The sequence below is a fragment of the Toxorhynchites rutilus genome, chromosome 3, assembly GCF_029784135.1.
Source record: "Toxorhynchites rutilus septentrionalis strain SRP chromosome 3, ASM2978413v1, whole genome shotgun sequence".
Lineage (NCBI taxonomy): Eukaryota > Metazoa > Arthropoda > Insecta > Diptera > Culicidae > Toxorhynchites > Toxorhynchites rutilus.
The window spans coordinates 121,272,375-121,300,123 of NC_073746.1; the positions used below are offsets into that span (position 1 = coordinate 121,272,375).

Genomic DNA, 27,749 nt, shown 5'->3' on the forward strand with positions numbered 1-27,749 from the left:
AGTGTCGAATGTGTATCGTGCTTAAGTGGACTTGATTTCTCTTGACACAGTACGTTACAAAAAAAAATTTAAAAGGTAATAGAATGATTATAAATGTTTTTATTGGTATAAACTACCTATCATTTATATTTGATTCGGTAAATCCATAGAACGCTTCGGAATCGTCACGATTTGATGTTTGCGATTTGCTGTTTTATCTGTTGCCGTTTATGAAATAGATTTGTATCGCTTACAGGACCGGACCAAGTCGCATTCAGAAAGTTTTCTACGAACGGTTTTAGTTTAACTACTTTGGGAAATCCTTCCAAACCAACCAAAGTTAAGCCAATTGTATTCAGGAATGCCCTCTAAAATGGGTTCTGGAAGCCGCGATTATCCACTGGAAGATGCTTTCTTTCTCTTACTTCCTCAAAACTGAGTGCTTTACATGGCGTTTCACGTCAACATTAAATTTCAGTTGTGAACAGATATTCCTTGATATTTTGCTGCTCGACGTTTTGAAAAACTTTTATTTGTCATCTTCATGACCAGCACGAGCAGCCGATAGCGCATAATCTTATTTCCCTTGCTTCATCCTGCGCGCAGAGTAAGGAACATAAGCATAACATTAAGAGCATAATTCTGCGCGTTCTGAATCAACTTTTTTCTGGAAGTTTATTCATCTTAATCACTTCAAATAAGTTACATCCAGATATAAAAACTTAAAACTTAATTTTGGATCTACAATACTTTTTTCGTTAAATTGGGGAGAAGCGATGTTCAATGATGTCAGATGTGTTTTTAATATACAGTGGAACCCCGATTATCCGCGAGTGGATGAACCGCGGTGCGGATTATCCGCAAAAGCGAGTTCTATAGTAATTCTATAGTTTCCCAAAATTTGCCAGTGAGGCGTAGGCGCTTGCTTTTTTGTTTTGGTCATAGCTTTCATATTATCTGACCACTGGTAAACATGACCTTGCAGATGGATAGTTTAATGTTTTCTGTATTGATAAAACATAGTTTTCAAGCTGAAAAATTTTTATTCTGTGTTGACACCTCATTTTTAGTAGTATATCGGGTTATCCGCTATTTTCGTTATTCGCGGTGACCTAGCCAGACTATTCCGCGGATTATCGGGGTTCTACTGTTTTTTTTGTACAACTCAATTTTTTTCGGTGAATTATCGGGTGATAACAAATACAAAACAACAATCTAACTATTCAACAGTATTAATACGCACTACCAATAGTCAATTAGTGTATTTAATATAAAAAAAAGAAAATGTGCTGAGTGAGATGGAGTTACGGTATTTTTATCAGAAAACCATTACCGTTTATCGAAGGTTCACGTATAGTGGTATTAAAATGAAAATGAGTTCGAAATTCCATCACCCAAGAACTTGTTCGTTTTCTCATTAAGGTGTTCTTAAGCTGTCCAAAGGGTCGAATATCTTGCCCTTGTAAAAAAATTACAAAGGCCTGAACAAGTGATGAACTTGGTAATATAAATTTATGATAAATTTAGTGGATGGGATAGCCTGTCCCAGCCAAACTCCAATCAAATTGTCGGGGTGGTCTGGAACAGGACGCCTATCATATCGTCTAATTCTAGACGTTTGTCCTGGATTGCTGTCTTTGGTTTGTTCAGTTGCGAACAATACTTGTTGGAGTTTATCGACTTGTCGTCTAGTCACCTGTCCAATCCAACCATACACAGAGCATGACCTTTTTTGGTTGAAGACCGGATGTGGAAGTGGCTAATTGTGGACCATTTAGCTTACCTCAAGTTCTGTTTCGCTCTACATTGTTTATCCATTCTTATCACTCGCCACGATTTATACAATAATTATTACGCGTTTATAGATTCGAGTCACAAATAGGGATTAGAGGCGAATGAACTGCTAAGTTTAAAACCTCTTAAAAACAAAGAATTGAATTGAATAAGCATGCAACCCGTGAATTTTTTGTCGAATTGTGTTCCATCGTAGCGATTTACGTAACCGAGCATCACCAGAAGATGCTCGTGGATGGCGATTTTAGATAACTGTTGTGAATCTACCAATTAACGGATTATTCTTGATCAGCTGAGGGGAGAAAGTCTGGTTTGATCATAATCAGTGGTGGCACGAATATTCCGGGCAAGTCATTTTTCGATGCGCTGAAGTCCTAGTCATCTGCTCCAGTCTTCAATCTGATATGCGTATTCGTTATGCATTCAAAGGTTTGGAAGATTAAGAAGAAAGGAGCTTTTCGAGCAAGTTTTGCTCGTAAAGTGCGAAACGTGACCATAGCAGAGAAAGGGTGTCATCAGATAGAGGAGTGCTCAAACAAACAAATTTTGTTACAAAACATTTATTTTCGCTGATATCTCAAACGCTAAGCCTTTTTTTTGTCAACGATCGCAGTTTCCATTGCAAAAAACGAAACTAAACCAAATCCCTGAATTCATTACCTTTTTTACATACTGATAAACGTATACGTCGTCTCAGGGTCAGAAACCCAATCCATAACTTACAGTTCCGTCCAGCGTACAAAATTATATTTCATATCCGTGTAGAGACTCTAGAAAAATGCGTCCAAAATATTTGGCAGTTCGTAGTTCAGTTCCTCTAAGGCACCGAATTGGTTGCGATGGCAATCGGCCACGTTACAGGGCCCTTCAGTACAATATCCGCCAGACTCTGCTTGATCCGAACGAAGCGTCGTTTGAACTCGAGCCCACATCCTTTGGACAACCGGAAATCACAGAGTATTTTTCCATCCATCTCGACAATATTGGCCTTGAATATGAGCTGCAACTTTCGCCGATCGATGGTAGAGATTGTGATAACACCTTCGTCGTTTGACTTCCAACTAAAGCCGAGTTTCTCTAGCGTCGAAGACAGGCGCTTCAGCGTCTCATCGCACTTAGTGGACACGAAGAATCGGGTCATGCGACGTACCAATCGCTGGAACTGGTTGGATTGAGTCGCTCCCAGCGATTGCGTTGGATTCAGTTGGGTACACAGAATAAGATCGTCAAGCATAGTGGGCTGCGAGAAACAGAATCCATTGCGTGCTTCGATGGCTTCCTCCACGCCGTTCACCTCGGTGTGGGTAATAGTGGGAACCGGCTGAGATTGACACATCCGTGAAGTTGAATCATCCAGTGGCGTGGAGAGATCCTGGTTTGAACACAACCGCTTGGCACGAGGCGAAACAACTCCGTCCACAACATCGCATCTGTTTCCGCCCTCGTTGGATAGACCTATTGGGTGGGAACAGTAATACATACATCATTGCTGGTTGTTGCTTTTTTCATATTCTATGGTGCATACGAGAGGAAATTAAAATAAAAACACAGCCAATATAGAGTGTAAAGATAGCGCTTTAAACTAAAGTGAAACTCAAAATCAGCATTCATTAGATTTTTGGTGATAAAGCTATATGCAATCGGAAACTGTCAGCATACAGCTAAAATCACCAAAGACCCAATAAAAGCGTGGCAAGCATCATGCAGGCATAAAAAACTAACTGAAAAAACTCACTCAAAATTATAACTAATTGTTATTGGATAACACAAAACCAGTGATGACAACGATCATACACACTTTTATAGTTAATTTAGAGTATCTGCGTCCCAGTCTTCCATGCTTTGGTAATCTAGCTTTATGAAATATTATATTCTATCATACAGCTAAAGCGCCAAAGCGTGGACGATGGTACTGATCCTTTCTTTTTTTTGTTTCTTTGTTTTATCACCTGTTCTGAAGAACTTCACTAACACACATTGAGGCTCCTGAACGTATTGTCACCAACATTGGCTTAGATACCGGGGTGCTCTCAGGATACAAATTAGCGGGCACAGCTGAGAGTCACTCAGTACCTGAACCAAGATTGGATAAACAGTATCCTCGTCTTTCAGAAGGCGGCACAAACTGGTAATGGTTATATGATGGTTGATTTAGACGTCCACTTCTTGTTTTTACTTTATAATCATGGACCACAATTGGGACACTAAACACTACCTACCTGTTGTTGCTGATGCTTTTTTTTATTAATTCATTATGAGCTCTTGACATTGCACATTTTCGAACAATGATATACCGTAATTTTTCCGTTGTCTCGAAAGATTTCACATTTTCACTTCTTGTGCGAACCTTACTCACTACGAACAAAATTGAACTGATAAAATGCCATACAATACAAGAAAAAAAGGTACACCAAACAATACAAAATGACCGAGTCCATGCCATTGGTTTTCGGTGCACTCTGCGCGCTGCTACTCACCATTGTTATGGTTGAACTGAGTCTGACACCACTTGTGCTCCTGGATCTTATCCAGCGTCAGTCGCTGGGATGGATTCGGTACCAAAATTTTCCGCAACAATGAAAGCGTTAGTGTGTCCAGCTTGCTCCATGGCGTTCCGGTGGTATAGTTGTTCTCCTTCCAGCAGAGATACTCTTGGCAGGCAGACGACGGTTGATCCCAAGGCAGTTCTGAACAGTTGTGAGAAGAAAAAAAAGAAAATATACTGATATCAATATCACGAGAATCGTGTACATGTCGCGTTGCTCTTGCTAATTTATCATTTTTATCAGGCACTTCAAAGTGAGATAAAACATGACTTTCCGTTCCTGGCTGGCTGGTTGCAAAGCAGCCTGTGCAAATCGGTGTTTAATAAAAGACAAACATTGAAATGGTTACATTGATTAAGCAAAAAAAAACCTTCAAAAACAGATACACATGAATGTTGTTCCTGAAGATATCGATGAGTGTCTCAACAGCTTAGCTTAACAGGTAAAACTGCAGCAGTTAATGTCAAAAGCCGACAAGCAAAGCAGAGAAATGAGCAATCCCCGAGCAACAGCAGAACCGGTAATCTTCTCTTCTCTTCTGAGATGAAAACGCTCTTAATGACGAGAAAAAGAACGTGTAACAGAGTATGAAAAGAGGAATTGATTGCTTGTCCTTTTCTGATAATTATGTATGTGTACGTGTTAAGTGTGTTGCACTGGGTATCGAAAACCGATAAACAGAAATGAAATGATGAAGGAGGCAGTGATTTCGATTAGCGCGTAAAATTGTTTCTTTTTATATTCATACTTTTATGTTGTGAAGTGTTCAGAAATTTGAAAAAGTTGGTTTCAAAATTTTTTCCAAGCTTCTAATTGTTGACAATTAACCACCACAACAAGGAATTATATCAATCTATTTAACTTAGGTTTACACTTTTTTGAACGAATCCTATAAAAATCTAGTGAACATGTTCACGAATAAACACGGAGCTTCTATAAATAATAGATAACGGTACGGTATGAACAAAAGATTAGCTCGGATAGTGCGATGCAGGGTCGTGAATCCTTCGTGAATTATCAAGTATCATTTATATACAACACATCACATTAAATCACGTTGTTCAGTAAATGCATATCTAAAGTTCCAAAAAAATAAATAGACCCTGTTTATCTTTCATAATCTTACATTTTATGCATCACTCCTATTTTAAAGGAAATTATTTCCGACCAGTACGACACACATCAAAATCTAGTACGTAAGTATTTTAAAACTACAGTAATCTCTGGTACTCTGGAATACTGAAACATAATTTTGTGTGCTAAATTTTTCTTTTTCAATAGTCGAAGTTTCATCCCGATACGTGCAGTTTCTAAAAAGATTACGTTGGATGGGAGATGGAAGAAGACAGTTGATCTAACTTTTCCGCGTATAGAAATGGACGAGGTCTACACTACGAACCATCTAGAAATTTGGCTAAATTACGGGGCACAATGTGTTTGAAGAAAAATATATATTTCTTGACACAAACTATTGTACAATTGAAAAATTTAGGGGAGTATCTAAAAGAAAATTCGACGTTTTGATTTGGCTGTCCAAAATCAGCAACTAACGTAGAGGCGATACACAATTTTAATACATAAGCGATACACAATTTTAATACATAAACACCGTTGCAAAACAATCGTAGCAAGGCATTGGCGCGTCAACCTATCCAAGCAAATAAGAAGCAGTGTTATTAACCCTCCTGTACTCGCGTGCAAAATCATAACACGTATACTCGCGCACGGTGTCACAGACCGAAAATTGAACTTCTCTGTAATGTTGCCATTGTGTATTTTTCGGGCTTTATTGGCATTTTTTTGAAGAAGAGGGTATGATTGAATGAAAAAAAAATCCAAAAAATATGTTTTCTTCGTCTTTATTATGTTTTAATAGTCATCTAATTCAGCCTCCTCAAATAGAGTAATTTTTGATACTCCAACACAAATAACGAAATTCGAATTTTTCACTGTTATTGATTAATAGTAAGCAACTGAATATAATTCATGGAAGTACAAAGAGCTATAAAATAACATAAAAACGTATTAATTGATTGTGGTTTCATTGGAGTACGAATATAGCATATATACGAATACGAATATAGCAGAACATAGCATAACTGCATGCTCGAAACAAACATATTTTTTACATTTCAAGCAGTTGTTGCGTGTTTTTCGAGTCTTTTATCGAAGAGAAGAATGTATAACGACCTTCTAGATAATTACCGGATGATAAAGGTTCTGGAATATAATGTTTGCATATTTCTAATATTCTTTGTCTCTGTTTTCTTGGTAAAGTAAGAATTAATGCCTTTTTTTAGATGGGCATAAAAAGATGATATAAAAGCATTTCTACGAATTTCCTTTTCTTTTTCTTGTTTTCTTGTCGATATTGTCCATTATAAAAAAAAATATCCCCGAAACTGTAACTGTTAAAAATTACCATAAGCTACCGATTAGTTTATAGTTTACTGTTTACTATTCTTACACAAGTGAAATTCTTTCACAAGTGTGTATATGTATGACCATTATATTTAGCGAATAACTATACGAAAGTCAAACATTTAAATTTTGCTTTTGAATGTATGACTCTAACGACGAATATATCGACGAAAAGTTAAAATATGGATCCGTGCAATCCAGTTACAAAAGGCACTGAAATCAAAAAAGAATAGTCCGGTAATGATCTTATACATTATATTCAATAAATACTCCACGCCACTAACATTAATTTATTCAATTCATTCAATAATATTCTAGAATATGAAAAAAGGCACTTGTCCAAAAAAGTTACTCCTATACTCGCGTCGGTTTGTCAAACAGAAAGTGTTAAAAAAGTGGCACACGTACCCTTTGTACCAACTCATGCGATATGCTAAACGATGACGAACGACGAATAACGAAGCTAGAGAGGATCGCAAAGTCGTAGTGTTGATATCTTCTGAGAAATGAACGAATTATTGATTTCTCGGTCTGACAGACCAATGCGCGAGTATAGGAGTGTTAATATTATCTTTCCTGCGGGAGAAACGTCAGTTTCTGCTTTGCTATCGTGCTGAATAGAGATGGGCAAAACAGTACACTGTGATGAACGGTTCAGTCACTAACCGTTCATCTAAGTGAATCAGTTCTTTTGGACCGTTCTTTCGTTCAGCGTTATTAAGAACAACATAGAATGTTAGCTGGAATCCAACATCAATAGAGAGCTATTCATTGATACCGTTGGATTGGATAGTGTACTTATGGGATTTATATTTTTTGAAATTTAGTGGGGAAAGATAAGGTGCTTCTTCTTTAAAAGTCGCAAACTGTTTGTGAAAATAAGTTGATAGGCCGACAAAAGTATACGTAATAATTTGATACGAACAAAATATGTGCAATTTTTCATATTTACTGTTTGGACAATACACAGGTTTCATGTACAATCATATTTCATTCAGAGAAAAAAATCAGCAGCGATTTTCACTAACAATCAATCATACAAACAATTACGATAACACGTACACGCAATAGGCCAAACAATAGATTGAAAGCAACGAAAAAACTTTTTTCTCAACTTGCCCTCACTATGACATTTTATTTTTACCTAATACATGAATCGCCCCTGCTTCCCCCAGATTTTTTTCTGATAATCAGGAAGTATATGAATATTACGCGGAATTGAAAGAATACATGAAATTGAAAATGTATAGCTTTGCCATTAAAACTACGAACATCTAATTTAATTTGTAACCTAAAATTGAGTATACATTAACAGAATACCCTGCGTTACAGCCATTTTGCTCATAAATGAAAATATTGTTTTATTTTTCTTACAAGCCTTCTCGTTATATTTATCCATTCCGCCCAGCACAAATCAGTTCAGCTGCACTCGTTCGTTCGCAAACAGTTCGTTCCCAAACAGTTCACAAGCAGTTCATTCTCAATCAGTTCTTTCTCACACAGTTCACTCGCAAACAGTTCGTTCTGAACCAGTTCGTTCACAAACAGTTCACTCTCAAACCGTTCTTTCGGAATCAGTTCGTGGGGAGAACTACCGTTCTTTGAGAAAGAATGACCGTTCGTTCACTCTTTCCGGCGAACTAGTTCTTTCGTACCGTTCATGAACGGTTTGCCCATCGCTAGTGCTGAAAGGACGTGCTAAATTGTATGTTTAAGAATGTTAATATTTATCATAGGGTATATTATCATGCAAATCAATTTTTATTGGCACCATAAACTATACTTTCATCTCGTATTCCGTAAGTCCCAGTGTCGATTTTTGACAAAAATAAAAGTTTTCGAGATGACACCAGATCTCAACGTTTCATGCGATTTTCAGACATTTGGCATCAATTTTTTTTTCGAAAACCCCGATTTCCTCCCCCCTTGGGTGATTTTTCGATTTTCAAAAAACACAAACTTTGACCGCTTTGCGCCACTCTCCCTTAAGTCCGATTGAGTTGACATTTGGCATAGGGTGTTTTTTCGAGGTGGTTTTTTATTGGGTAACTTTTTGAAATTCCAGATGACCATTTTTATTGGCACCCTAATGAACACTAGTGCGGGACGTTATTAACCCTTTCACTACGGCAGTGTGCTCCGTCGGAGCGCTATCGTTGAACGGAGCACTGCGCCGAAAAGTATGCATATCGCGCTGGTTTGATCGATGTGTAGTATCACCCTGATGTCGTCTATAGACGACGCTCGTACACACAGATCATCGCGCGGATGTCGTCTATAGACGAAGCTCGTAGCGAAAGGGTTAAACGGTGATTTCTGTATAAATGAATGATGAACTCGTTCCTCAGTATTATAGACAATTCGAATTTGTTAATTTTTCAACTAGGGGTCATTCAAATATTACATAACGCAAATTTTGTACTAAAGGGTGTGTCACATCAAATTGCATCACGGAAAAAACGCTGTAGAAATTTAATTTTTAGGAATTATATCTTCAGCTTTCGCTCATAATCAGATAAGAGTGTATAGATCACGTTGGCCATGCTTCACTGTCAATTTTATCGTAAATTTGGAAAAATGTCGTCGAACGAAAAAGAGCGTCGTGAATTAATCCTGCGCACTCATTTTGAGAATCCGGAGTTGTCACATCGGGACATCGGTAAGATGCTGGGAATCGTCCAATCCACGGTCAGCAGAGTACTAAAACGATACTTCGAGAACCTAACCATCGACCGGAAGGTGAAGAACGGCAAAAATGGATGCTCCGTCAGTGAAAAAAATCACAAGCGCGTAGTTAAGCAGTTTAGACGTGATCCGAGAAGTTCGGTCCGGGATGTCGCCAATAAGCTGAATTTGTCAAGTTCATTCGTCCAGCGGACCAAGCAGCGGAAGGGCCTGCGTACATACAAGGTTCAGAAGGCTCCTAACCGCGACGAAAGGCAAAACATGGTGGGGAAGACGCGAGCCCGGAAGCTGTACACCGAAATGCTGACGAAGCCGCATTGCCTGGTAATGGACGACGAAACCTACGTCAAAGCGGACTTTCGTCAGCTGCCGGGCCTGTTGTTCTTCTCCGCAGAGGACAAATTCAGCGTTCCGGAGGAGATTCGCAAGCAAAAACTATCCAAGTTTGCCAAAAAGTACATGGTGTGGCAAGCGATTTGCTCTTGCGGAAAGCGGAGCGCCCCCTTCGTGATGACCGGCACGATAAACGGGCAGGTTTACCTTAAGGAGTGCCTACAGAAGCGCTTACTACCACTATTGAAGCAGCACGAGGGCCCGACCATCTTCTGGCCGGATCTCGCTTCGTGCCACTATTCAAAGGACGTGTTGGAGTGGTACGAAGCCAACAGGGTCACCTTAGTGCCAAAGGAAATGAACCCGCCCAACGCGCCGGAGCTTCGCCCAATAGAGAAATATTGGGCGATTATGAAGCAGGCCCTCCGGAAGAACCCAAAAGTTGTCAAATCGGAGGCGGACTTCAAGAGAAAATGGATTTCTGTTCAAAAAAAACTACAACCTGACGTTGTACAGAACCTTATGGACGGGGTAAAGAGAAAGGTGCGAGCATACGGGCTTGGGCTCGAAGTATGAATAAAAAGAAAATGCCAAAAGTTGTTAATAGTTTTTATTTTACTGTCTAAAATTTTCAAAAGGATCGGTCTACTGGGCGAATTTCTACAGGGTTTTTTCCGTGATGCAATTTGATGTGACACACCCTTTATGATCTATCCTCTACACACTTCTCTACACCTACTTCTTTTTAGATGGCACTAACGTTCACAGTGGAACTTTTGCCTACTCAACGTAGATATTTCTTGCGTCATTTTCATTAGTAGTACTTAGTTGAGATTCTATACCGGATAACACGCCTTAAATGTATCCTGGAGTGGCAGGCTCTAGAATATTCGTGACCACGGTGCAAGTTATCACAGCTATCATTTTAGATATTATTTTAGAATTAACCCTTCAATTAGATGATTTTGTTTGACAATTTCGAATCTAAAAGCTTAAAAAGATATTTTTACTTCTTCATTTATCTTCAACTATAGTCATTTTCGATTGTGAATATTCTATACGTGTACTGAAACATCGATTTTGTTTTCGTCCTGCTTCTTTTCCTTTGAATTTGAAAGCCGGCGCTTCCAATTCACGATTGAAACTGCTCTATTAATTATCATTTTAATAGGCTATATTTCAGTTTCAATTTCATGTGAAAGGAAGATAACTGCTTTCAATTAAAAGTTTGATTCGATTTCATTTTTCCAAACCGTTTTTTTAAGTGAAATTAAAAGAAGCATATTATGGCCACGAATGAAAGTGGCCAGCGCCACTTTTATTCGTGGTAAAACACTTTCATTTTCATTTGACGAATTAATAACTTCGCTTCAGTATGATAAATGGAACAAGAGAACGTGTTCAGATGTGAAGTGGTATTCTCTCTATATAGCGTGAAGAGAGAGTAGCAATATGTTAAGTCTGCATGAGTTTGCAGCAAATTGAAAGACGATAGGCTCATGAGTGACGATGTATCAATTGAAGTGAAATTTGAAGGTCGTGATTATGACTACTTTAACGCATTTGTGACAACGCAACAACGTTTGCGTGTGACGTAAAAATACACAAACACTTTCCACCAGACGACATGCACACCGAAGTTTTGAATCATTTCATCGAGTTCCACTTGGATTGAACAAAATATTTATTGGTTTATACTCGATGTTGATTGTAACTAATAAATATAATTCGCAATTGACACCTGTTTTCGTGCCCTCATCCGTTACAATGAGGTGCACGCAAAAAGAGATGAATTGAAAAATAACTCGTGTTTTCTACACTTGATGGTTGAATTCTTGGTCTGCTTACCGATGGCTCGCCTTCGTCTCATCCACACTGAGGGAAACGATCACATTAGTGGAATCTGAACAAATGAACCGTACAAGTTTACCCCAAAACGTGCGATCCTTCATGTGTTAACACAAAATACTCGAATTTGTATGCTTTTCGTGTATATTACAAACTCCAGTTTCCGCTTGAAAATAAACCTCCCCCTTTACAGTGCGTTTGGAATGTCTGCCTGGCGAAATTGGCATACATGCAAACCGGGGGTACTTTTGTTTTCACGTGCATATATGCAGAATGGAATGTGTTTCCGTAACATGGACCTCAAAATCAAGAAGCCTGGAAAAATCGGCACAGCAAATGTATGCAAGCTGCGAGTATGGAAAGTATGGAGTATGGTGTTTAAAAAAAAAATGTCGAGGTCAAATGTCTTAAAATTGCATGAAACGTCGAGATCTACTGTTATTTCGATTTTTTTTCAAAAATCAACACTCTGGGACGTTTTTTTACGGAATACGAGGCAAACCGTATGGTTTTGGTTATTTTTAGATTTTCAAAAAACTCAAATTTAAACGTCTGCGACACTAGTAAATAAAGTCCGAATGAGCTAGCATTTTGCATTGTGTATATTATCGTGCAAATCAACATTTCGCAGCAAGTTCCGAATGAAAAACCGAGATAACTATGTTTATTGCCACCCAAACCCATACGTTTTGCCTCTTATTTCGAAAAAAAAAGTCCCAGAGTGTCGAGTATCGAGTGTCGAGTAGATCTCGACGTTTAATGCAATTTTAAGACATTTGACATCAAGAAAAAAATTGTTTCGAAAACACCATTTTTATGTAGCATTTTTTTATAGCAGGTTGAATATTCTGCGTATATTTCGAACCGCGTTTGTTGTGCTGTGATCACAAATCCTCTATTTATTTTGATCTACCCATGAATCAGAAAATCCATGGAGTTTTAGATTACCATCTATCAGAAAGTCCTTCCAACGGGTTTCAATGCCAATCATTGTATTATTTGTAATATGTTCTTCACCTATGGGTTTTCTATGAACGATGAACAGGATTTGTGGCGCTCTACGAGTTTCATTTTTTCAGCATGATAACGCTAGACTACATACTGCGCTACAAACGGACAAGTCTGGGATGTTCTAACCGCCACATATTCACTAAATTTTGCCTTTTCAGATTGTCATTAATTCCGGATAATTCATGTTTACATTGTACGGACCATAAATTCTCTAGTTAAGTGACCCGGAATTGCCTAAAATATGGTACATATTTTGAATAGACAATTCTTTCATCAATGTTTCATCATGTTTCATTTCCTGCTCCTCTTGTATTTCTCACCAGATGTAAAATTGCTCACTGAAGATTATACTGGCAACTATGCTTCTGTGGTGAATATGATTGAACAGTTTGACCTCAGAAATATTTCCAATAAAACATTAGCGTTGAACCTCGTCATGTATATATGGGTTTCCATAGTGTGAATCGTCGAGATGAATCCTCTTCAACATAAATATCAATAAATATGATAATGGTAACTGCAACTGCATATGACAAGTACTTAAACGTCCATACACATGATAACATTCTACATACACCTGGCGGATGTGGGAGAGGAGCATGCGCATTCTAAACATTGAGTGTGACGGAGTGCATGTCGAAAGCTCGCCTCATCTGAGAAGCAACTATTCGCATCAACCCGAGAGAGAGACTACGCTCTCACGGGAAACGGAAGAGTACATCAACCACGAAAGAGCGGAAATGGACATTAAAAACACACAGTCATTTGGGGTTTTTATCCTATCTACACTAATGTGCCACTGCTTATCGCGTCAATGTAGAATAAACGTTTACGCGAAGGGTTCCGTCATTTAATTAATGCGGGTAGGCGATAAATGCTTGTAGAACTCTATATCTGTAGAGTTGATTGTTCGATCGAAAGGTCCCTTAGGGTTTGGGAGATGATGAAATGCTATTTGTTTCCATTTCTCCTGCATGTCAGAAGACATGTTAGTCTGGTTCATCACTCACGTGAATAAAGGTCGCAATCAATGAAATCTCACGATTCTGACGACTATATAAGCTGTAGTAAAAACGAAATCAGATATTTATGTAAGAAAATATGACTATACTTATAATTAGGATGATGACTTCACTGAAACTGATTTAACATAAATAGATATATCTATTCCTTAACGGATTCTTGGCGCTCCAGGTAGCATCAATTTCATGATATCAATAAACAATACGTGGAATATGCGTATCAAAGCATGTATTAACACTATTCAAAATATCATACTTTAAAAAAGAAGCAGTGAAAAAATATTTTTTTAACATACCCGCCGAAAATCCGGAACATATCCTCCAGCCATAGGTTAATAAACCTAAATAATTCTCCCCATCAAATGCATCCAGGTACATTTAAATAAGTGCGTTTCTTAAGGAGTTATGACTATTTGATGATTGATCAAATTTCGCCTGTTCATTTTTTTTGTATACTCCTTTGTATAGATAGATTTTATGTATGCAAATAGTGTTATATTCGTAAAATCAGTGTGACTCCCGTGTCACCGAAGTTGTGATTTGATGAGTTCGTCATAACGAACATGAAATCTGTTCTCATCATATTTAGCAGTCAACAAGCAATTAGTATTAGAAGCGTGCAAACGACATAGTACAATTCAGTATAAGAGCGAATATAGAAAATAATAGCGCGAGACGATTTTGCTTAGCATATTTCATTCATTTTACACAACTTATCTGTTATTTGGTGCACTTTGTTGAAAAAAAAAAACAATACACACTCACACATTCTTCATATTTTCACAGTTTTCATCATCATTGGGTTAGCGTAATAGTTTAATTAGGTGTGATGCATTACACAAGCGAATAATAAGGCTGGAGTTTATCGGGTGAAGGATTGGTTTTGTTTTAATTGCTTTTTATTCAAAACGATAGGTGGATCGAAACTTATGATTGTAACCAGTGCAGCAAGCAATTCCCAGTTGGACCTCTGGTACTAAAGCTTTAGAAGATACTGTAACAAAATCAACATTCTACAGCTAGAATACCAAAGATTCAGCCGGAAATCATACGAAAACGAAAGGAAACAAAAGTACACAACACTCACGAAATAAAGTGAAACAACATTCAATTACAGTGCACAACACAGCCGCGGTTTTGCTTTCTTGCTGATGGAAACTATTTGATTTGCAATTGCTGAGCGAAATAAATCAGGCGTTCGTGAATTATAAATGCGTAGATGATAATTGATTCCACAACATACAGTATACTTGCGAATTAGGCGCGCATTCTTGAGCTGGGCATGGTGCTTTGAGGTCGAGCAAATGGAGGCATACAGCGGTACTGACACATTCCATGATTGCGATGCGATTCATTGCGTTCAAGACATAAGAGGGAAAAAAACATATGTGACGCATAGGGTCCTTCGGAGCATAATAACACACAGCGCAAATCAAACCGGGACATGGGTAAAGTGCAATATGCTTGAGTCACATAAAATAATTGAATTGCTTTCAACACCGAAGAAGCATTGGAACAAAAGGGCAAAAAAGCTTTTTTTCAATATTTGGTAGGTTGTATTGTTAATAAAATGTGCGATTTGATGCAGTAAACGTGATGTGGCTCACTTACCCCCGGCTAGCATTGTGACCAAGATAATTCCACAGGACCAAATGTCCGCGGGCGTCGCTTGATACGGTTTCACTAGCACTTCCGGTGCAACATACGGCAGCGTGCCGCACTTCTTGTCCAGCAAACGCTCGCGTCCTTTCATTCTGTATGAGAAAATAAAAACAATCAACGCTTTCCTTAGGCATTATGCTCAAAAAGTTTGCAAAGTTGTACCTAATACCTAAACATGGTCGCCATTCCGAAGTCTGATATTTTTACGACATCATGCTCGTCTAGTAGCAGGTTTTCCGGCTTGAGATCACGATGGGCTACCCCGCGCATGTGCAGATAGTCCACCCCCGATAGCAGCTGATTGAAGTAACGTTGTGCCTCCGGGATGGGCATCCCGACGTCCGGTTCTAAAAAATAGATAGACAGTAGTTTATTATTTGATATGTTTCTAGCATTTATAAAAATCAGGGAAATATTACAATGAAAAGAATTAATGAGATATATGTTGAGACCACCTTCTTCTTCTTCTTTTCTGGCTTTAAGAGACTTTAAACTTCGCAGTTCATTCGCCTCTATTGAGACCAACATATTCTGCGTCTGGGGTACTTGCAGATTTGTTATTTACTCGTATCGCGTTTGGTTAGTTGATATCCATCTACTCACTACAATATAAATGTTTTCTCGTTATTACCGTTCTAACGTTTCGAATAATTTAGAGGTGAACCTCAACTCAACGCGTTTGAATTATATAATCCACGGTATGTCAAGAAAAATTCAACCCTGGGATTAGAAAAATCGGTAACTGAATCGGTAACTCGGAATACCTACTTTCGTATCAGCCTATATTAACCTAAAACGTACAAAGGAATTTACTATTTTTGTGTTTTGCCGGTAAGGGTCTGTTTATAGATCTTTCTTGAGTCCAGGCAGCTGAGCATAATCGGGGAACAAAAATATACATAAGAGTTCGCAATCAGATATGCTACAACCCAACTCTACAACAACCATCTCTCGAATAAATAAAGTCCAAAAAATATGGTTCAGTTACCTCAGGTTCATCCAATTTTTCACATTAGACCCCATGGAATGATGATAATTTTTTTCGAAGCCCTCACAATCTGGGTTATACATTAGAACTTGCCATCACTCAGAGATTTTTTTTGAACAGCAAAAAATAAGAGTATTCCGATCGAGCTACGTCCAGCATTCAATTTTAGACTATCTAGTGCTTGTGTTCAATCTTGTGTTGTGTAATCTTAGTGTAACAAGTGCAACGACTCGTTTTGAACGATCGTAGAGTGAAGGTAGATGTTAGATGAGGCCGTAGGCATTTTAAAAGAACGAGTGGGATACATTTTGCACAACAATTGGGACATGAAAAAACTATCCGCACGATAAGTGCCGCGTTTGCTGACCGTCGACCATAAACAGCGGCGCGTTGATGATTCAACAGCAAGTTTGACGTTGTTGGAGCGTAATCTAGTGGACTTCTTCCGACGTTTTGTGACAATGGATCTGCAGAATGGCACTGAGACATATTTCGAAGATTTAGACGTTTCGTACTTCAGAAAAGGAAACGAAATGTTGAAAACTGGCTATACCAAGTGTGTGGCCCTCGAAGGAAACTATGTTGAGAAATAAATACAGCTTCGCCTAAAAAACGATTGTTTTCATTAAAAATCCCGGGACTTTTCAGCCCACATAGTAAACATCATTTCGATACTCGATTACCGATTTTTGCCAAATCCTGATCCACCTGATCCAACCACTCCGCTCACTGGGCTCCTCTTTCTTGTCCACACGGGATACGATGTGAGCATCATTTTGGCTGGTGTCCTCTAAACTTGCACCATACCCTGCCCATCGCACTCGCTCAGCCTTGGTGATTTTCTGGATGCTGGGTTCGCCGTAAATTTGCCCCAGTTTGTGGTTTATCCTCCTTCTCTATACTCCGTTTTCTTGTACACCGCCGAACATTTTTCTCAACAATTTGGTGTTCGAAAACATCAAGTGCTTGGGATTACTTCCATGCTGTCAGTTTTCGGGGAAAGCAGTGCTCGCCCACAATTCTCCACAGCTGTACTCGCTCGATGGTATCATATGCGGCTTTAAAGTTGACGAAGATGTGGTGCGTAGAGACTTGATACATGTAGCACTTTTGGTGGATTTGCCGTAGTGTAAAAATCCGATTCGTCGTCAAGCAACCGGACATGGGTCTCTCCTGATAACTTCCTACAAATCTGCATAACTTCCTATATATCTGCATTGGCAATAAATAGCGAAAAACAACCCAAGTTTTTTTCTCACAACCCAAGTTTTTTTTATAGATGGAGCTAATCAACCTTTTTTCCACTGCTCTGGTAGTTGTTCTGTGATCTATATTCTCATGTACACTGCATACACTCACTCGAGCTTTCTCCTGGACTGTTCCGACGATATTCTGATGGCTGTCTTCTTCTTTTATTGTCTAGCGGCTTTGAACATTCAGTTCATTCACCTCTACCCTTGGAAAACGGCAATTTGGGGGGGGGGGGGTTGTTCTAGGATTGAACCCACTATCGTTCGCTCTGTTAGCGGACACGCAACACATTCGGCAACTTAGAGCTCTACTACTGGCTGTCATCCTGTCTGTCGCGCTGGAAAACGTATATGGCAAATCAAGTCTCGTAGATCCAATAATCATGCTAGAGGCAACTGATGACACGTATCTGATTTGAAAAAAAACCGCTGACGGTCTTATCGCCGGAAATGTCTCCGGATGAGTTGAAGAATTTCGTCGACTGGATCGAATGAACCGGGTTGGCGTCTCCAACCGTATTGATTTTTGTCGTCATTTAGTTCTCCAATACATCAAGAGCTTCCACCGGACCAGTTAAAGGAAGGATTCGTAGCGTTCCGGAATTTTACCTACCAACGATTTTTTATTGTTGTTATAATCATCGTTTATGGTTCATCCACAAATTTGAATCACAAGGGAGACGTAATGGATTCAACCATAGCCGAACTACACGAGGCAACAGAAGACATCACCATAATCGTACGGTTTACCCAGAATATAGAACATAGTTCGCGATGGATAGATCAAGAAGAATTCGAGACTGAAGACTCTATCTCCGATGATATCGAAGAGCATATTGCGCATCGGTGGTTGATTACGAAACGCTGCCTTGCTGCACCGCAGCTGTTATTTTTTTTTTTTTATTTAAATCGTTTATTTTTACAGGCTCAGTTACATAGGTTTAAAGGAGCCGAACTCCTTACTGTATTGTTACTAGTATATATACATTTTTCCTTAATTCTAATGTTAATAATATAGGAAACCGATTACTCGCGGTCAACTCGAGTTTAGAAGGGTGACATATTTTCTTCAGGAAAAGGAGGGGATATGAGGATATGTTGACAATGATCACACTCACACTCTCAATCACACTCATCACACTCAATTCTTAAACCTATCGTATATCTAATATGTATTTACATTTCATCTTATTCTTAAGAAGGGATCCGATCTCTCACAAAGGAAAAGGAAAAGGAAAAACTAAGGGTATAAGGACAATCACACACGAAGATCGATAGCTTTAAGGAATACATATATTTGGGACATGTAATCAAGGTCTAACCGAGCCAACACATCTCTCACCGGCTCCCCCCCGCAGCTGTTGACAGCAACAGTTCAGGAACCCGCTCTTGGCGCTTCATATTCGCAATTTTGCACAACGCCTAGTACATTCATGTATCAAATGTTTCCATTGCAAACCAGAGCACATGGAACAGTTTATGGGGAAGTTGCCACCAGAAAGGGTATCATTAACGTTTCCGGGAACAGGACTCGATTACTGTGGACCCTTTTATTACCATTCGATACTACGAGGAGCTCCCGTGAAATGCTAGGGGAACTAGGGGTAATACCGGTACCCCTTGAGTTTTACTAATTAACTATGTTTTTGAACAATGTGCAACAACAACCCACCGTGATTCGTCAAATGTGGAGACGATCTGGCGTAGTGGTAACATCCATGCCTCTCACGCTAAAGGTCACGAGTTCAATTCTCACTCCCGACATTCTTCCAAAAATGGAAGTAAAAGTGACGAACCAGCCAAATGAGTTGAAAGTCACTGTAATACAGATAAAAAAAAAGATTCGTCAAATGTTAAAATATTAATCAAAACAAACGCGAATGCCGATGATGTGCAATCAGATGACATTTTTCGGTAGTGGAATATAAGTTTTTATTCTTGAACGAGGTTTCAAATCCTTTTTCGTTGTTCCACAGTTTGTCCCCTGAATCGTTAACTATCACTGGGATTTGAGTTGAGTTAAGTTAAGCAATAAATTAATAGAAATAGTCCTTTTAAAAAAATGCATGCTGTTGGGGTAAGACCGTCATCCTTCGAGTGGAGTAAGCCCGGCATGATTTCCAGTTAGTTGAAGGTTATTGGGGCATATTTTCCATCTATCTCAGATGCCGCACAGCTCCCAATCGAATTGTGAGAGTGGATTCCAGGAGAACCTCACCCTCGCAGAAGAGACTATCGTTGGTGGAGTTTCTGTCCTTTGCCCAATATCAAATTACAGTGGAACTCCGATTATCCATGCGCGGATTATGCGCGACAGCGGGTTCCATAGTAGATCCATAAGCTTTCCCGGAATCTGTCAGTGGGTGATAGGCTCATGCACTTTTGTTTTGATCATGGGATTCACATTATCTGACCACTGGTGTACACAACCTTCTAGATGGATAGCTTAGTAATTCCTGCACTGATAAAACATAGTTTTCATGATGAAATTTCTTTTTTCATGTTTGGAACTCATTTTTAGTCATTTGTTGCGTTATTCGCGGTGAGCTAACCAGACTATTCCGCGGATAATCGGGGTTCTACTGTACTTTCTTTTCCATATTTCATGTTCACCGGAGCTTGTTCCGTCCATATCTCCGGAATCAGTTGAGCGATTCGAATCATATTTGATAGCGACATCTAGAATTAGAATACCTCCCATTTGGCGATTGCCACATTCAACCTGGTTCAGCTGGTGTCAAGTTTGTTTATTGACAAACTAGCTTACCCGGCGAACTACGTCCCACCAACAATTGATATTTTCATTTAAATAATTTCGAACACTCAAGTCCCCGCAGAAACTATTTTTCTATACGTTATTTATATTCGTGGTATATAAATTCTGTTTAGGCATATAAACCTGACGAAGACTAAGACGCATCGATCCTGATATTGACTGTTTAAATCCGTTGCTCCCTTCTTGAGTTAAATCGTGAGGAACGGACACCAAATCATTTTTGTTTATATAGATCAAGGGTGCCCGCACTGGTTGGTAAACTTTGTTTTTATGTCAGCTTTGAAAATTACTGATAACAGTAATTCAAATTAAACTATTATTTTATGACAAAATTTGACCATTTTTATCAGTTATCAATACTTGAAAAATTGCCGTTTAAAAGCACTGATATATCTTATATCTCATGGAAAATGATCTAGACAATGGTTCTGTGAGGGTAACATAACAATATGTGCCCTCAGATCTCACAAACACAATACTTTCCCTTATGGGGCCGGGCTTAACCCCAGTTCCCCTATATCGTAATATTTGTATGCCTTGTGATAAAGTGTGCTTTCAAGCTACCAAACTATCGAGGTTTGTGGCAATTGGCCATAAAATTTCTTGAGAAATATCTCCCATCCAAGGAAGTCTTTATTCCTCAGTCAGTTTTCAGATAGAATATATAGATGATTGCATGCTTATTTTAGTGCTTATTGGAAGCGATGTGTTATTCATTGTTAAATTCCAACATTCATTCAGCTCATCGCAATCTATTTTTCTTTAGTAAAACTTGTTTTAGTTCCTCTAAAACAAGCAGTGGTTTCAGTAATTGCACACACAACATCTATTTATTTAATTTAGCTTATGAAGTTTACCAAAAAAAATCATATTCAATGTAATGACATGTTTGGAAATTTAATAAAAAAGTAGTAGCATAGTTATTATACAAAAAAAATGAACACTGATATTTTCTACAGTGGAGCTCATATGGGGCCCCTATCCACTCAACTTTATATACACTTATTAAACAACAATAACAACTAAATCAATTCAGTTAAATTCGAAAGGGCTGTATTTACTGTCATCATGTCGTTAGCAAAACTTCTCAAGCTTTTGGTATCACAACCTAGGCTAGCTTCCCGCATCAAACCGATCGATTCCTTTTTGGAAACAGTGTCATGGAAAAAGGTGCGCCAATATCATTTTCTGCTAACCAAGAGTCACGCGGTGTGATCCCACCACCGTATGCAAAATTGCAAAAAGATTGATGCCCGCGTTCAGCAAATATCAATTTTTGGTTAGTTTTCAGCCGAAATCATTGCTGCGACATGAAAACTTAACTGACATTTTTCGCTATGCCACGGGTGCTATGCCACTGTTGTTTTAATCACGAAATTTAGTGAAATTGCGTGTGCTTGAAACGCAGGTAAGCATCATATTGTTTGATTTTTGCAGTAAAAACAGTGTACTGTGTGCACAATTTTTAAAACGACTAACAAATAGGTTCTGCATTCACATTCATCACATTGAAGTATCCACCACTGGGGAAAGAGGAAGAGCTGTCCCCCCTCATCCTGATAAATCACAGCACCAGACAAAAGACAAGTAATCTGCCTGCTACAACATAACTCACCGATTCGGTCGAAAAGTTCTCCTCCGGCAGCATATTCCAGGAAAATGTATTCGATATCGCACTGCGTCCGTTTACCGAAGAACTTCAGTATGTTGGTATGCTGCAGGATCTTCTGGATGCAAACCTCCTTTTTGACGGAACTCTCAGCATCTGGATGTTTTTTCAGATCGACCATCTTCATCGCGACGGCCTCACCCGACTGGCGGTTGATTAGCAGTTTTACTCTGGACACGAGATAGTGTTGTTGGCGGTTTATGTGTGAGTTTTATTATTTCGACCAGATCCCGATGGGTGGGTGGTTGGCAAAAAAAACATGATGAGAGAGCCAGCGATTGAGAGCGCACGTTCCGGCAGAGAAAGAGAGTAACAGAGAAACAAGGATAAGGACAGGATGCACAAATGGTGTGTGATAAGTGGAGTTGTTGCGGTGAGGTAGCTCCATCGCGGATGCCCATCCTTTCCTCTTCTGGTTTATTGGTGAAATATTTCCACATTTCTTCGCTAGAAGGATGGGCATCCACAATAAAAGAAACGAATTACGATAAAACGATTAGAATGCAGCCGTAGCTCAAATGATACTTACTCCCCGTAAGCTCCTTCTCCGAGAGTCTGTGCCAGCGTCCATCCTTCAACAAATTCTCTGTTCGGTTGTGACGATGTCATGGCTGGCTCTGTTAGGTTTTTCCCCCTTAGTCAGAAAGCTGCAACAATCCGCCGGTACTGTCCCAGATTGGATTTTGATTTCGATCCAAATTATTCGCTACCGCACAAAAAACCGGATCACTGTCGATGCTGGTAGTTGTAGAACTTTTTTTGGCCCTTGGTTGGCGTTCAGTGGCAACAGCGGCGGCGGTCGTGTGACCACACACATGTATATCACCCAAACACTGAAGTGTGCCTGGCGGAAATGGTAACACGGTAGGGAAACCCTTTCTGGTTGTGTTTCTTTCGGTTTTAGCTGCAATTCCAAACGTGCACAATTCGACTGGGACAATATCTACGAGAAATTGGCTCTGGTGGATAGTGTGATATTAATAATTTTGGCACCTTGCCAAACTTGCCAAAGAGTTATGAGCACGTCTCAACGTTGCCTTTGTGATATGTTCGTCCGCGCTATCGGTGGTGGAATCCAAAAACAGATCCGTTTTTTCCAGCAGCCAGCAGATGGATAACACTAGGAAATGTGAGGAACACCGGTCGTTTTCCGTATCGATTCAAACAATCGTTTTGAAACGTTACCGGGAACAGTGTTGCCATGCCCTAGTAGGTCGGCCCGAATTCTCCGAACGAGGCACGGTACACACCGATGCAGTCGTGTACTGGAATGGAAGACAAGAAAAAAGGAAATGTTAAATACTTGCATTAAAAAGGTTAAATACAGATTTTGACAGCAAAGAATCTTTCTAACAGAAATGACACTAAACTTCCAAGTCTATCATATTATATACAGTAGATCCCCGATTATTCGGATTATTCGCGACGTCGAGTTCCGTAGTAAATCTATACGACTTCCGGGAATTTGTTTATGAGTGGTAGGCTCATGCTCTTTTTATCGTGGCTTTTACATTATTTGGCCACTGGCGTCCACAATATAAGAAAAGTCTAATGATTTCTGTATTCATAAAACATAGGTTTGATGCTGAAATATTTTTTCCGTGTTTGCATCTCATTTTTAGTCGTTTATTGCGTTATCCTCGATTTTCATTCATTCAATTTTCATTATTCCGCGGATAATCGGGTTCTACTGCATATCTAAAATATCTCTCCTCTATATACACCCAGGTTTTTACGCGATTTTTTTTACGCGGATTTTCCAATTAACGCCCGTATTTTTTTATTTTTTCAGTAGGGTGACCCCTTCATTTTAGGGGTGTCCGAAAAATCAACCTTTTTCTCGTTTTTCCAAAAATGACTTTTTTCAAAAATTTATAACTTTCGAAATACTAGACCGATTCAAATGATCGGCATATCAAATTAAAGCCAAATGACTTAAACGTCATCACAAACGCATGAAACGTCGAGATCTGGTGTCATCTTGAAAAAAAATTTTTGGCCGAAAATCGAGCTTTTGGGAATTAGCCTAAGAGGCAATGAAGGTATGGAAAAAAATAATTATCGAATTTAAGGACCGACCACGTACATTTTGTTTATTGGTCCAAAAAAAATGATCTGTGCAAAGTTTCAGCTTAATCGCACATAATTAATTTGAGGGTGCCTCAAAGCACTCAAGGTTTTGATTTTTTCATGAAAATTTAGAAAATCGAATTTTTTTTCGATGCCAAATGACTTAAAAATGCATAAAACGTCGAGATCTGGTGTTATCTTGATTTTTTTTCTTACTGAATTTCTTCATGTATGAGCTCGGTTTGCAAGGTGACACGCAAAGCGTATGTTGTTGAAGACATTACTGGATTCATGTTAGGCGACTGCACAGCGACGCGAGTAATCGTGATTCGAAGAAGGAACTATAATCTGGAGTTCATCGTTGACACCCACCTTTCGAACGACACTCTCCATCTTTTTCTCCAATGCACAATGGTCCAGGAGATGCATTTAAGTTGAAATTAGCATTTAGAGCTCGACAGTTATTCTCTAGCCAAAAACTGTCTTCGACAAAGTTGTTACAAATGATAGAGCGCTCAATTTTATGTTATCAAAAATAGGGTGACCAAAAATGTCGATGAAATAATGAATAAAATAAAAATAATATATAATATATATAGTATAAAAAATCTAACTTTCTTATCTTTATGGATAGAGGTAAATAGAGACGTCTGTTAATCGTTCGATTAATTGAAATAATCGAATATCTGCAATTTGAAGCGAGTAATTTTGTATCGAATAATGAAAAATTAAAATATGAATACATCGAATAATTATCACATTAATCGCGATTAATGAAAAAGGAAACCATTTTTTCCAAAAATACAGTGCACAATGTGAAATTTGTTTGTCGAAATTCTTCGATTATGCTAAACCATTTACGGTTGAAGCATAAGATAATTCCCTGATAGTGGAGCCGATCTGGCGTAGTGGTAACATCCATGCCTCTCACGCTAAAGGTCACGAGTTCAATTCTCACTCCCGACATTCTTCCAAAAATGGAAGTAAAAGTGATGAATCAGCCAAATGAGTTGAAAGTCACTATAATACAGATAAAAAAAAATTCTTGATGGTGGAGAAGACTGGGGAAAAGAATTCAGCGTCTGCAGGAGTAAAAGACGGAATTAAAGGAGGCGATCTAAGTTCCTGTACTAAAGTGGTAGTAATCAAATTCAGAGTGTCAAGGAAAATACTAGTGGTCAATAATTCTACAAAAATACTTCTTTTGAACTAGTAGTTACTAGTAGACTAGTAAACCAAGTAGAAATTTTCAAATAAATCTGCTATTTCAACAACTTCGAAGAACAGGCAGTTTTGAACACACAAAAATGTATGTTGGTGCAATAAAAATATTTTGCATCATTTGCATGATGTGCTCTTTTTTCAATCGCCCGCAAAAAAAATATGGAATGGGCAATATACTGAAATACCATTCAAAAACTACTTTCCTGCATATTCTGCATAATCTTTTTATTGTAAATGTCTGTTCATTTTGATTACAAGAAATAAATATTCGCTCGATTAATCGAATACTGAAAGACAATTATTCGAATGAATCGATTATTTAAAAATGGCCCCACGATAAATCGATAATCGAATACACTAAAAATTTAGACATCTCTAGAGGTAAACATAGTTCGACAATGTTATAGTCCCAGTTATTTGAGAGTTCTTTGTTGAACAAAGTTTTTTTCTATTTTTGAAATAACCGATATAGCGCTTTTTCTAGGTTGCGCTAGGGTCACCATGGAAAACATATTTTTTGCTCCTACTTGTGTATTTCAGATTCTACATAAAAACTGAAAGATTCGAAAGATTTTTAGAACATACTAATACAAACATTTTGCGATGCATAACTTGTCAATATCTCAACTTCATTCTATGCTAGACAATCAGAAGCTGTGCGAGGAAAAATACACTCACTTGCGAAACGTTATCATGAGCAACGCAGATACAACCTTTGCTATTACCAGGTCTATCTAAACGCCAGCATTGTCACTTTACAGCACGTTTGTTCAAACAAAAAAAAATAACGAAAGATAGAATGACCCTCATTACAACGTTACATGTTTTCGGTTCCACACCTTGCTAGATGTGTTCGGCTGGATGGCAAAAGCGAGGATTACCTCATATGCACATTTTCAATTTGGATAGTTGACAAAATACGCCCTGAGGAAATCGTTAGTGTAATTTCCTCAAAAAATCCAGATGCGTCTATTGATCAACTACTCATCCGTATTCCGAAAACCAATCGAGTCAAAATTACCCGAATCGATTGCAATATCACATTCTGTCATCCGTTCGACATCGGCGGGTTGTGCAAATGTCATTCGCTATAGACGATATGCGATATGGACGTCTCAGACGTCACGTCTGACCATTTCTGTGAAGCGTAAATTGTTATGAATTTTCGAGTAAAATTAACCCACTTTAAAACAAAAAAATTAAGTGATTTCACTCTATTTGACTCTATTGTGTGTTCTGTGCAGTGTTGGAAAAAATCATCTTCGCTAAGATCAAATGCATAGATTTTCGGACTAGGCTGCATCGAAAACCTATATATTCCGAACGAAAATTAAAATGACAGATCCAGGCAACCATTGAATATGAGCAAATGAACTTTTGTCCTTCAATATGTTTTGATGTTTATTTTTTCCACCCAGTGTCATTTTCATCTTGATTATCGGAAACGTCAGAACTGAATTTCATTTCAGCCAAATGAATATCAGTTGTTGTTAACTTCTAACCTGAGGCTGCTGAGTGCGGTTGGGTTTTGCAGTTGCTGGATACCGTAATCGGAAATACCTTATGAAATTCCCGATGTCGCAAATGACTTGACGGTAGCTAAAACCACTCGTTGTATCCATTCTGCATATGCCTTTGCTACCGTCTCGCCAAATAAAATTTATTTTGAACTTAACTTCACTGCCAGAACAAATATCGTTTCGGATGTGATGAATATCAATTCGTTGCTTTTGATATCCAAAGTATAAATAACAGCGAAGTTATGAATCCCACTCAATGTCGCATTCATTCATTATAGCAAATTTGCTCAAGCAACAGCGATATGAACAAAATGAACTCGTTTGTTATTGTCATCAATATAATGAGGGCAGTGTGTTTCAAGCTGAAAAAAAGTCATTTACACTGGAACAAAATCATATTCGTTTCTCGTGAATATTTGTTGATATTCTAAGACACTGGTTCTGTGTAACAGAATAACATATTCTCTGCAGGTAGGGAAAAATCTTGAACGAAAATTGTCTCTGTTAATTATTTGATATTCTGGATAATATTTTGGCTGAAATGCAAAGGGGATTTATAGAAAAATAGTTAAGTTACGTTCAGGATGTCTTCTAAGTATTTCAACAACATCGAATAAAAATTGTCATTCAAATTTAAAAACTTAAATCTGCTGGGTCTGCTTATGACGAAATATGGGTTACTGTTCGATATTCTTACCAGTGTTCTAAAACTTTTATACCCTTGCATGGCAGATGGAAAATGTACACTTCATTTTGTGAAGATTTCACCAACGATAAGACCGCAAGCCTAGGTGTATGTCCAATATGACAACGAAGAAATACTGATAATAACGGACAATGATTCATAAAAATTGACATGGAAGATCGTTCGGCAATGCCATATTCACCTGAGCTGAGCAAAATATTCAATGCTTATATTAATGTTACATTCTGTGGTTCGATGAAGAACAA

At 38.4% G+C, this 27,749-nt stretch overlaps 1 protein-coding gene across 2 annotated transcripts in view; it reads right to left on the reverse strand.

Annotated features, from left to right (window-relative positions):
- Nucleotides 1-2,317: 2,317 nt before the first annotated feature.
- LOC129776626 (serine/threonine-protein kinase grp) overlaps nt 2,318-27,749 on the reverse strand; it is a 43,036-nt gene continuing 17,604 nt past the window's right edge. For both annotated transcript variants that reach the window (XM_055782372.1, XM_055782371.1), the window contains exons 2-7: nt 22,514-23,249; nt 21,931-22,154; nt 15,471-15,648; nt 15,251-15,393; nt 4,251-4,460; nt 2,318-3,228 (exon numbers count right to left, since the gene is read on the reverse strand). In XM_055782372.1, coding sequence (XP_055638347.1) covers nt 2,591-3,228; nt 4,251-4,460; nt 15,251-15,393; nt 15,471-15,648; nt 21,931-22,154; nt 22,514-22,593 — 1,473 coding nt within the window. In that variant the 5' untranslated portion in view covers nt 22,594-23,249 and the 3' untranslated portion in view covers nt 2,318-2,590. The remainder of the gene's footprint in view (nt 3,229-4,250; nt 4,461-15,250; nt 15,394-15,470; nt 15,649-21,930; nt 22,155-22,513; nt 23,250-27,749) is intronic.